Below are 12,798 nucleotides of genomic sequence, written 5' to 3' on the forward strand. Positions count from 1 at the left end.
AGATACCCTGCTTAGATGAGAAAATAAACAAATATACAAAGAATTATGTATATCTGTGTGTGGATACATGTATATGTGCTCGGGCCATGGATGCCAGCGGCAGATTCCCTGGAGCACAGTTCCAGGCGGCTGGGAATCGACCAGGTGCTGGGAATCGAGCTAGTGGTTTCATGCTCTCTTAACTGCTGAGCCATCTCTCCAGCCTCCACAACTACTTTTTGTTGTTGTTGTTGTTTATTTAGACAGGGTTTCTCTGGGTAGCCCTGTCTGTCCTGGAACTTGCTCTGTAGACCAGGATGGCCTGGAACTCAGAAAGTTCTACCTGCCTCTGCCTCCAGAGTCCTGGGATTAAAGGTGTGCGCATTATTGCCTAGCCACCTTCTGATGTGTTTATTGACTGTACTCAGAACTGCTATTGTCATTTTTTTCCTGTCACTGAGATCCAGCCAACTAAGGATCTGGTTATAGTTTTCTGAATGGGATTTTTAAATTTTTGTCTAACTATTTAACTAATTAGTTCTGCTCCATTTTGTTTTATTTACTGGGTAATTTGGTTTTCTCATGAAGGTAACCAATATACTAATAAGCAAGCAGAGTTTTCTTTTTCCAGGTATCCTTATTCCTAAAATGCTCTGTTACCCACACCTTTCCTAGTACTTTTAAACATTAACATTAACAAGGAGTTGTTCCCATGGACAAGAGGACACAAAACTCACCCATTTCAGACATGTAAATGCCATGGCCCATCCGATAGACCTGGTAATATAAACTCACCCATTTCAGACATGTAAATGCCATGGCCATTCCGAGAGACCTGGTAATATAAACTCACCCATTTCAGACATGTAAATGCCATGGCCCATCCGATAGACCTGGTAATATAAACTCACCCATTTCAGACATGTAAATGCCATGGCCATTCCGAGAGACCTGGTAATATATCGAGTTGTTCGGGAGGGTAGCTGTCATTTGTCTCATGTTTTCGGTATTCTGTGCATAAAATACCCCCAAAGTCTTAGAATTCTGTCACAGAAGTATGAAGTTCCCAGGACTCAAGAGTTCAGACATCCTGTTTGAGATTACAAACCTCAGCTTAACTCTTCAGGGTACAAAATGTGTCTTCACCATGCTTAACATCTGCCCTGTTATTTTTACAAATTTATGTCTGTGAAAGCCTGTGCAGTGTCGGGGCCATCTGTCCCACTCTGCACACATGAGGCCAGTACAACTACAAATGGCAGGAGACAGCTGTGTTTACACCTTCTGCTGAATACCTTGAAGCACCCCTTGGAGGAAGGACGGCGGCCTCTGATGGCAGCAGCTGCTGCTTAGCTCGCATGCTGAGTTTGGGAGGGCAGAGGAAGTGCTAGGAGTGAGGCCATCTTCTGTGGGTCTCTACAGGAGGATCGGGGAGCCCCTCTGACCACAGCATCATGGTTTTTTAGAGAGGAGTCGAGAAGAGGACCTTCAGTGCTGTGGGAGAGCACTTGCTCTCGTGTATGAGGCTGTGGGTTCGGTTCTCAGCACCACGAGGAAGTGGGAAGGGTGAGAGGAAGGAGGCAGGGAAGAAAGGCTCCCCATTAAAAAGGAAACAAAACTAGGGATTATTCTGTCTTTTGGAGATTAGGTTTTTGTAGTAGAGAATAATTTTAATAAATTATAAATAATTTTAATAAAAGAATAATTTTAAATGCTAAGGAATAACTAATTTGCCATTGTATTTTATGTGCTTTAAATCTAAGATGATCTATGTAAATTTTGTGACACAAGAGAGCAGTTTATGCTAGAATGAGGTTGAACCAGTTTCATGGGAACAAAGACTAAAAATAGAGAATGAAGTTACTTCCTTGCTCTTAGCCGGTTGGAACCCATTGGAAGTGAACAGAAACATTACACTCCTTCATACATAGTCTCTCCTTCTCCCCACCTTCCCATGTGCTCATTTCCTTGTGAGTATCTGTCCTTTTAAAATAGAATGAGTACTATGCAGCCCTGGCTTCTCATGTGGACACTTGTAATGTCCTGTGTAAGATTGCTCAGAGGAGAAGAATTCACATGTGGATGTTTGCGTTCCCAACAGCTCTTTGATCTCACTGCCTCTTTGCAGCCTGACACATTATTGAGCCCTTCTGAGCCACACTTAGTAAACAGGTGTGTGTTTCTCACAGACATTGGAGCACTTAATAGCATTTATTTGAATGTCTGCAGCTGATACTTTTAAAACAAGTTCGTCATCAGTTCTTATTTCAGAGTAAATGACATTTTCATATAGTAACATAAAAGTCCATTTCTTATTTTAATTCCATTCAACCCTGTTCATCTTGGCTTATTTAGACTTTCATCTGAGCCTCCAGCTTTACAGGGTAGGTTCAGAGAATTAAGAAGGGAAAGGACCCGCCCCCGCACCCCCCCCCCCCATATTTACCCTAACACACGGCCATTTGCTGCCTTCTGTCTCTGTCTCTCGTAACCATTAGTTTGTATAGCAGAGCTCTGAGGGTTTGGTTCCAGATATAACATAATCAAGAGTGCATTTTCATTTGAGTGTGTGCACTTTTGTCTACATGTGTAATGTATTTACCATAGTTTGAGTTTCTAGTTTTTGCGCCAAATAAGTAGAGTACTTAAACCATACCATAGTTTATTGCATTTTGCTGTAAACCTGCGGATTTTTTATTTGAAAGAAGTCTACTATATACCATATTGAAAGTCAGCAGGCATGGCAGGCGACAGAAGTTTGCCATTATTTATGCTATGCTAGCCTCTCTTCTGTCGCATATGGAAGAACTTCAGCATTATCTATGTTTTTCTAATGAAAATCTTTTACATCTTGAGGTTGTAATTTAAAATGGCATGCCAAATATGTCTCAAATTAGTCAGCTGTCTGTTCCAGCTTCACTTTGTCCTACGGATCAGCAGATTGAAAACCACCAGTGCCCTAGACCTGTCTGCTAGGGAGCAGTTAAAATTCGATTAATGAACAAATTAAAAGTTGGAAATGACATGAAGACTAATTTGCATCAATGGGGGAGGAAGTGGGAGTTCATTTGCTTAAGAGAAGGTACACACAGTGGCGGCAGAGCCTAGAGAATTAATTGAAAATCTATAACCTCATTAAGTATTGTATATACAATGTGCTGTAGCTTTTTCTCTTCTTACTGTTCTCATCTCTGTGGACTCATTTTGGTTGATCACAGAACTTGATCATCTGAAGAATAGGATTGATGGAGTATGCTTATGGAATTGGTCTTTTAAATTCTGGCTGCTGCTTTAACTCTGGAGAGGCAGAGTTTTACATTCTGGTTGGGCAGGCTGGTACACTGTGTAGTCCCAGCACACATGAGGCTGAGGCAGAAGGATCACAAACCCGCCTGTGCAGCATAGAAAGCCACCCACTCAAGGACTCCCCCGGAGCCTATGATTATTGAACACATCTAAGAGTAATCTTTGCCCAGTAGAATCCGGTTACAGAGGCTTAAGTATGTTCAAATCAGATGCCCTGGAACTGGAGGTTTAGGAAGCTGGGAGCCACTCTGAGAATTGGGAACTGAACCCAGGCCCCCAGGAAGTATAATAAGTGCTCTAACCACTTAACTACCCGTTTAAAAGTACTAATCATTGTGAGGTTCTCTGAGAATTCCTTTGAGAATTAATGGCCAGATAATCTCCTATTATTTTATAAGGAGTTAAATAATTCTCTAATAAATATCTGGAATTTGATTTCCATGGCTTATCTCACCTAGCTATTGTCTTCCAGTTTCAACCACGTTGCTGCAACTAAGAGGGTTTCTTATTTTTGTGTAGGTACACGCCGAGGTGTGTGTTAGACACTTTTTGGTTTTCTGAGACAGGGTTTTTCAGTGTAGCCCTGGCTGTTCTGGAACTTGCTCTATAGACCATGCTGTTCTTGTACTCAACAGAGATCCATCTGCTTCTGCTTCTCCAGTACTAGGATTAAAAGTGTGCACCACCCCTGGCCCATCAACATTGCTGAATTTTTAGTTCATTGACTAGGTAGTTTTTCAATTGGAGTTCAGATCAACGGGAGACAGCTTTTATGTGGTAGGTTTGTTAAGCCTTCTAAAACTGATAGTGATGTGTGAATTCTTCATCGCCAACCCTAGTAATCTGAGTTCACTACTTAATAAAAGCCAGTCTTTAATTTACTCAACATCCACACTCACACACACTCTCTCTCTTCTCCCTACCTTCCTCCACTTTGGTAGGCTCCACTACAGCTGTGGGCTTTCAGTGTTGGGGTGTGTGAGGACAGCCATAGGTGAAGACAGCTGGATCATGGGCCTGGACTCTGTGACTTCATATTTTCATTCTTTTGCTACTGAAGAAAGATTAAGCAGGAGCTTTCAAAAGAGCAGCTGACACTGCCCTCAGTCAGTAGTGATGTGAGTCACTGTACTACTTGGGAGTCGGTAGATCTTTCACATGTACGTGGCAGAGGTCCAATCTGCCAGAACAGGCAAGAAGTGGGCAAAAGGGAGTTGGATGCATGCCAAGTCTACATTCCAAACTAGGTTCTCACCCTGTGCCTCCAGCCCTCCTCCTTTCTAAGGAGCTGTTGGCCATTGGATCATTTCTGGATGGAAGTAGAGCATCTTGTAACTAAAGCATCTGGGCCACACTGTGAGTCACGACCCTGTTGTGTGTAGAGATGTCTGTGTCGCTGCCGACTAAGGGTCTCCTCAGTTGGTGTCACCATGGTATGGTGGGGCGAGTATATGATCGGTGACATTAGTAACGTGCTGTGACTTCCTGAAAGAAATCAAGGGGTTTGGTTTGTTTGTTGAGGCTTACTTTTTATTTGTTGGGGTGAGGTGTGTTTCTCTTTTATAAATCAGGAAACTTCAAACCTAGTAGAAGGTATTTTCTTTTCCTGTAGTTGGGGGATGTCGGGGTCTCACATCAGTGGCGTGGAGTTATTGTTGTAGGTTTTATAATCTAGATTTTGTTCCATTTTTGTTGTTGTTTGAAGCCAATGGAGAAGTCTTTTGAGTTATCGAGGACTGAGTAGACAATTTCAATACAGACTTCCAAGTATCTGTGAATATTCATGTATTCCTCGCCCGCGTCAATAATCAGAATTTGGCTGTATGTTGGAATGTGAGCGCAGTTAGAGGGCTGTCTGTCCACAGGCCCTGCGGCGTACATGCCGGGCAACCATGGGGCTATTTCAGATGCCAGCATTTAACAGAATCATTCAGAATATTGGAATATTTGGGGTGTTCCGCTTATAATAATTGAAATGAAAGGTGAGTATTGTCTGCAAACAAAATTCACTTCATTTCTGATGTATTTCTGGCATTTAGAAATGGCTCCCCCCCCTTTTTTTTTCCTGTCCCCAACTGATGCACAGGGTCCCTATGCTCTGGAGACATTGGGCAGTTCAATTGTTTTTCAAAGTACAGAATGAACTCTTGTGACATAAGAGTTCTGATATAACTAGTAAATCTTGAAGTCAAGTAGATGTGACCAGAATTTTTTTCTTCAATGTCATATAGTGGAATAAACAGTTGGGCTACATTGGCGAAACTCAATTTTGGAAGTTCAGCAACTTAGACTCCTTAGCCTGGTCTATGATGTTAAAGAATATGTTTACTCTGCACTGTAGCAAAACCCCAGCATTATGGTTATGAAATATTGAGAAAATAGAAAAATGTCTTACAAACAAAAACTAATTCATTCACTTGGTCTTTCAATCTTGTTTTTCTGCATTGTTTTCATGCAAGTTAATGTTAATGTTCTGAGGATCACAGGGGAAAATGATGGAAGGCCACTGTTGGTGTTCCTGGTTCTGTGTCTGCCAGTAACTAACCCTTTAAAGTTTGCAAGAGTGCAGGTCGACCTCCACCCCCTCTCTGTCGTCTGTCTTTTCCTGCACTTACTCAGTCTGTCTTTGTGCTCATTGCATTCTGAACCCCAGAATCATGCTCACTGTTGTGAGGACACTTTGCTTCACCTTTAATTTGTTCTGGAATGCGCTCTCTTCATTTGGAAATTAATGTTAATTAGCTGGATTATCTTTCTCCTTAATGTTACAGTCTCCAATTTTGAAAAAGGAAATAGCCGCAGCTTACTAATATGTGTCCCCTTCAATTTCTTATGTCTTCCAAATGTCAGCTGCCACATTAAAATTTTTAAAATATAATTTTATTACCAAGTCTTGTTTGTGCATAGCATGCCATTAGAAACTGGGACCTGAGTTGTAAGCAGAAATACGTGCGTGTATCATTGAATCTCACTTTGTATATCCTGTGGTATTTGAAACATGCAATCATAGTTACAGTTGAGGGTAGTCCACCTTTGCACTTGCTGGCGGATGAGGAGGCTGTGTTCCTTTACTAATTTTCTGGAATATGACCGGAATTAGAAATCATTCCATCATTTTTGCCAGTGACCCACAGAACAACATGCAGTTCAGCTTACTGCAAACAAGCAGCTTGAAAATTGTATGGCTGAGAGGCTGCAGAGGGGAGCACAAACATTGTAATGTCAGAGTCCAGTCATCTTCAGCTAATACTGAGTACTTTCTGTCACACATAGTCATGGTTCCTCTGCATCTGATTATCCCATTTGATTTGCACTTTGTGAATTTTATTTTAAATTAGATGTGCTGCAGGGGTGCCCCAGAAAAGGGGGAGAAATAGAAAAAATTCAAATCTACAGTTCTATGAAAATTACGGGCTTGTTTTTATACCTCACATACTTATTGGTTCTATCTCAGCGTATATGGCAGAATTGCTATTGATTATTTATTTTGAGTTATTTTATCATACTCTATGACAGTACAATATATCATGTATTTATTAATGTTGAATGAGTTTTCCTCTAATTTTGTGTACATTTTCCCCCCTTTTCCACCAAGGCCTTATCTCTTTGGAGCGGGGTGTTTTTCCATAAAAGCTCCATGGTGAGTTCCAGTTCAGTCCCGCATGCCTAATTCATTTGCTGTACTCTCAAAAAAGTAACTGTTTGATAGTTTGTTTTCAGTTGCATGGCCTGATCACAGATAGATGCACCAAGTTATGGCACAAGTAGACATGAATGTTGATGTTTAGACCTTTAAAAAGCAGTTCCTTTGGTTTTACTTGAGTCCTTCAAAACACTTTTTTTTTTCTACAAAACCAAATTTGTTTTGTTTTTGTTTGTTTTCTTTTAAAGAAGGCAGAAGAGTTCTCTCACCATGCTGGTGAATAATCTAAGAAATCTAGCCCCAAGTAGAATGCTTTGAACACGAAGTTCCTTAGTTACCATGCTTAATACTAGAGAATGGAGGTTGTTTTTAAATACAAATATATCGAGGGCAAAGTAACAGTGCATTTTATTTGGTCCCAAAAGGACTGTGTTGAACTCTGTTTTGAATAGATTAGGTATTTAAAGAGTTGCAAAAAAGGTAAAGGAATGCATATTTCTGATTAAAAAAAAAAAAAAACTCCCATGACATTCCATTGAACCATATTAGACAGATTAAGGCATGAAAACCACAGAAGAGTGTCTTTCATATTTTCATTTGAAGATATCAGTTAGAATGTGTTAAGGATCTGATATAAAGTGGTTTAGTACTTACGAAGTTGGGGTTCTAGAGTAAAGCTGCTTACATACCTATGTTTACTGTGACCTCAGATACCCTAGGGCTTCTGTTTCCTTTTCCTCTTATATATCATGACATGAGCATTAGCGACTGTTTTGTGGGTTCATTGGATGAGCTTAGACTGTAGAAGTGCATTGCAGTACCCAATGACAGTGGTACAGAGTAGCCCCTCACTAAGTAGTAACTGCTGAGGGCTGCCTTTTCCAGTGCTCGGGGTGCACACCCTGTCTGAAAAGATACTTCTCAAAATTAGATCATTGCTTTGCCTCAAGACAGGGTCTCATTACATAGCCCTGGCTAGCGTGGAACTCCTTTATAGACCAGACTCGTCTCCAGCTTGCAGAGTCCACATGCCTCAGCTCCCTGAGTGATATGGTTTCAGGCATGTGCCAACATGCCAAGCTATCTTTAGTTCTTAAGAACACATGAGCCAAAAGGAAATTTTGAGAAATGTAAGGTATTTATGAACTTTGTTCAATTAGAATATTTAAGTTCTTCACCTCTTTCTTGTCCTCATAGCTGCTGCTAAGACTTGTTCGTTGTGCCCTGTTATATTTTGAACAGTGTTTTATCTGGGCCTGTGTTACTTGCATGGAATTGTGGCACCCAGGAGGCCGAGGTCCTAGGACAGAAGGTTTAAGTCCATGTTATAGGACTGTGTGTCCAGAACCAGCCAGTCTTTTAGAGTTGGCTATTGTTTCACAGAACATTTTCAGCGTTCTTGTGTCCTGGGATGGAAGTTTTCATTATCATACAGGGCTAGGTGAAAGAAAATGAATCTCCATCGAATATCCTCCTTTATAGTACAGTATGGGCAGAGTCGACAAACTGTCTTAACAATATACAGAGACAAATCTTCTGAAAGTTGATCTTTCTTTTTGTAAATCAGATTTTGTCTCAAAACTAGTAAGATACATGGATTTTACTGGCTTAGGGTGACCAGGGCATTTTAAATGCCACATCCAAAATATGATTAAATGTCTTTGTGTACTAACTGTGGAATTAAATTCCATTTGAGGATAAATTCCTCATTCTAAGTACAAAGCAAAGAGTTTTAGCATGTTAATAAAGATTGAAGTTTTGACATGCAACTAAAGAAGGACTAACAAATGTTGTATGTTAAATCAGAAAAGTCCATTCCCCAACAGCTTATGTGTTCCTCACATTTAAGCAAAAGCACTTGTCAACCAGAAATGATTTGAGGTTGAAACAAGATTAAAAGAGCCAGATTAAAGAAAAGGATCTATGAAATATAGTCGACTTCTAAATCACTGCCTGTCTTCCAGAAGACTGCTTTGTGGTTTGTTTGATGCATCGTTAGCTCACGAGAAACTCGTTTTTAGTCACTTACACTAGACTGAAAAGTCCTCCTTTTAAATGCGTTACATTACCAGGGTGCATGTTTTTTCCATTAAGATCTTAATGAAACCTCAAATTAAGGCAGCAAAATGAATATAGATTTGACAACTTCTTCCTTGTTGTTTATGAGAGCCGCTTTGTTTCCGCAGCATTTGCTGTTTTTCCATGATACTTAACATTCAACTTGAGAATGTTTTTATTTACCGCTGTAAAATAAAACATCATGCTAAATAAGTATGTTTATAGTACTTCCAGTTAGGCCAATACGTACATGTTGGATGAACATGAAATCTTTATAGCTTCTTTTAAAATGTGAATTTCTTACAATGTTCAAAAATGAGTTTTGGGTTACAGCATTTGTACTTAGTTAAGGTTTTTTTTTTTGCTTTCAGTATGTCCAGTTCGCACTCATTCTTTATTCTTCCACAGAGGACTTTCGCTCTTTAAATTAATGCAGTTTCAGATGAGTCCATTTTAAAAACAGCATTTTCCCCCTTTGATATCACAGCAGGCTGGGAATGAAATGGTACAGGCTACCTTTGACAGTAGTAGTAGTAGTCAACCTGAGCATTTCCAGAACTTTCCATGGTGCATGTGTATGTAGGATATTTGTTGTTCTGAGAGACCATAGAAACATTTGTTGTTAATTTGTTGAGACAGAATCCATCCCATACTGTAGCCTATGCTGGCCTTTAAATTATTGCGTAGCCCAGGCTGACCTTCAAGTTTTGAAAGTCCTCCTGCCTCAGCCTCTTGGACACCTACTATGGAATCTCAATTTCTGCATCAGCAATATTGTGTGAGTGCGCATGTGGTACTGAGTTTTGCCTTCTGTTTCTATAGTTAGTGCTTTCCAAAAGTTTTATAAGTGCGTAGCAGACAGTCATGCTTATGTCCCCGGAAAAATAACCCTTATTCATAAACTGCTTCTGTATTACTCACAGTCACCTTTAAAAAAGAAGTAAAATTTATATGTGGAATTGTAGTCTATGGTTTTTACTAAGCGTCCTCTGAGTGCTGGGCTGAATTGTGAGCCTGTTCTGAGGACTTTCAAAAGTTCAGTTTCTCTCTTTGCAAGATGATGTGATGTATGCAGATGCGATCCTTCCCCTGTTGTGTTCCCTTCTCTTTAAACCTTCAAGCATGATTTATAATATAGTATAAGTAAGTTTGGATGGGCTATTAATGTTTTTAGTCGTTTAAAATAAAGTAGTTCTGGTTGCCTCTCCAGTCTAGTTTTAGGAAAAAATTAGAGTGAGAGAAAATTTCTAAATCCTTTTGAAAAATCTTTATTACATGGAAACTAGTGAAGCTCATAAAGAAATCTAACTTTCAGTCACTTTGTAGCCATTGAAATTCTTAATATTTGTTTCCACTCAAACGCAAATATTGCCAGTCCACTTAAGTCTTGGTAAAGGAGAGCAATGGCGCTCCTGTCTCAGCCCCTGCCACGCTCTGTCCCTCTCCGCAGCCGGGTGCCTCGCTGCTCAGTGCCACCCACTGCTGCCGCCTCCGTCCCTGGTGCGTGGCATGGTTATCCTGGAGGAAACCATTGTCCTTCATTTCTAAAGCAGGTGTCTCGAGAGGGAGGGTTTTGTTTCTGTTTCTTTTTCTTTCTCCTGTTTGCCTTCGAATGTAAAGCAGGCAAGAGAAATCCAACGTTGATCTAGATAGTGATGGAGGGTCGTTAGACTTTCCAGCATTTGGGAAACGATGGGATATTGGTGAGCTGGCAGTGACAGCGGTTCCCGTTTCTAAACGTTTTCTCAGAGGAAGTGACAGCATTAAACTCCCGCTTTTATTTACCACTGTGTTTATTTTGCTTTGTGTTTGCGTGTTCTGTTTTCCTCTTGGATTCCTTAGGAAGGGCTTATTGCATGAGGTATTTTATGGCTATTATTTTGCCATCATTGACAAATGTTGTGTTCATTTCATTTTTCTTTTATGTTTTGCTGAAAAGTTAATCCACACTCTCGCTCGATGTAGCAAAGAGGCAGTCGGCATCAGTAGGAAGGCATCTTAGGGACTTCTGTGTTCTGCTGTGCGTCTCTATAAACTGTCAGTGTGCATGCCGTGTTCTCCTGTATGTTTTTTTAAACTCACGGGTGAATCCATATCATCAAACCAGCTAAACTCCTGTGCAACAATTAAAATGGAAGTACTATTTTAATCATTGTATTATCAATATAGTAAGTGTATAAGGCTAAGTAAATAAAAAGAAGTTCACTGCACACACTCAGGAGACCTTCTTAAATTGGCCAGTGCTCTCTGTTGGAACTTGTTGAGACTCCTTCTGAGGAGAATGGTGTTGAGGGCAAGCAGGAAGAGGTTACCATTACATACAGTCCTCGCTGCGCAGGGCAGGTTAGCAGCCCGTACGTCCGGATGATTGTCAGCGCTGCCCTCTTCTGCTCTGTTACTTGCATACCCTCTTTCTCTGCCTTTGTTTTTCCTGTCAACAGCAGGGTATTTTGCGATAGAAATACTCTGGGTCCTTGTAGAAAGGTTCGTGTGTAGCCTGTTGCATACACACGTGAGAAGAAGACTGTTTTGGTCATACTAGGGCATTCTTGAACATAATTTTTTAAAATTAAGATCAGGAGCAAATGGAGCCAGAGTTATAGTTTCTAACTTTGAGTAGAACACATAAAAAATGTTTTCTAAGTAGCGTTCTTTTTTATTACATTATCTCTTTTTATTTCTCCACAAGACTTATACAGTCATGCACATATCTTTATGTTTCTATTTTGCTTAAATGACAAAGTCATGCCAGATGGAGACTGATGGAAATAACTTGATATGTACTAGCTCCCCCAAATATTCTTTCTCCCCTGTTCGGCACTGCGGCATGAGAGGAGCATGGATAAAAAATATCTTTATTCAAATTGCCTTCTTAACTCATGAGATTTACTGACATCCTATCACCGGATAAAGGATAACTGATGAAATGTAAGAATAGAGTAATAGTTTTTTTTCATACATTCAACATGATTTTACCCTAAAATGTCGTTTCTCATAACACATTTGAGTTTGTATAAAACGGTAGTGTGCTAGGGCTGGCTTTCAAAGTGGACTGTAGAAGTATAATGAAATTTAGCTGCTGCTAGTCCCAGGCTTGCTGAAATGTAAGATGATAAATGGATAGAATGTTCTCAAAGGATGCATTGATGCCCTATAATTTTTCCACTTTTCACGATTCTGTTAGAAAGCTGGTCTTTTGGACCAGTAATATTTTTTGAGTTGTTTAAATACTTTAAAGGAACCATATATTCTCTCTTGAAATGGCATGGCCGCTTGTTATTACATGATTAAGTAACACCAACCACAACAAAAATCTCACCCAGTAATTTGCCAGTTTGAACTGGTCTCTGTGAAGCTCACTTGTATACCGTCCTGTCCCTGACTCCTGATTGTCCCACATTGCAAACACTTTTCAAAGAAACTCTTTAGTGGAGGCTGTGGAGATAGTGCAAGCAAGAGGGCCAGAATTCAGGTTCCCAGCACCCATATAAAAAGCAAAGCATGGGATCAAATGTCTGTAACTCCAGCCTGGGGAGATGGGGAGAGGGGGAGGTGAGGCGAATAGGTGGATCCCCGGATCTTGCTGGCCAACTAGTCAGTTGGTAGGCTCTAGACTCAGCGAGAGAACTGTCTCCAAAAAGACAGTCATGATGACAATGACGTCATCAAGGACAACAAGGTAGAGAGCAGTAGAGGAAGACACCTGACTTTGGCTGCTGCTCTCCATCACAAATGCACACACACCTTTACACACACAAATACAAATAAATATTCCAGAGTGGTTTCTCTCTCCTCTCCTAGCCCTGGAAACC

The 12,798-nt window shown here is 40.4% G+C and overlaps 1 protein-coding gene across 8 annotated transcripts in view; it reads left to right on the forward strand.

The window, feature by feature from the left end:
* Positions 1 to 12,798, forward strand: part of Bcas3 (BCAS3 microtubule associated cell migration factor) — a 502,957-nt gene that overhangs the window by 193,771 nt on the left and 296,388 nt on the right. For 4 of the 8 annotated variants that reach the window (XM_028878299.2, XM_028878296.2, XM_028878294.2 and 1 more), the window contains exon 17: positions 6,881 to 6,925. The exons of the other annotated variants lie outside the window; for them this stretch is intronic. In XM_028878299.2, coding sequence (XP_028734132.1) covers positions 6,881 to 6,925 — 45 coding nt within the window. The remainder of the gene's footprint in view (positions 1 to 6,880; positions 6,926 to 12,798) is intronic. 8 annotated transcript variants of the gene reach the window in all.

Source organism: Peromyscus leucopus, chromosome 8b (assembly GCF_004664715.2).
Source record: "Peromyscus leucopus breed LL Stock chromosome 8b, UCI_PerLeu_2.1, whole genome shotgun sequence".
In the NCBI taxonomy this organism is placed as follows: Eukaryota; Metazoa; Chordata; class Mammalia; order Rodentia; family Cricetidae; genus Peromyscus; species Peromyscus leucopus.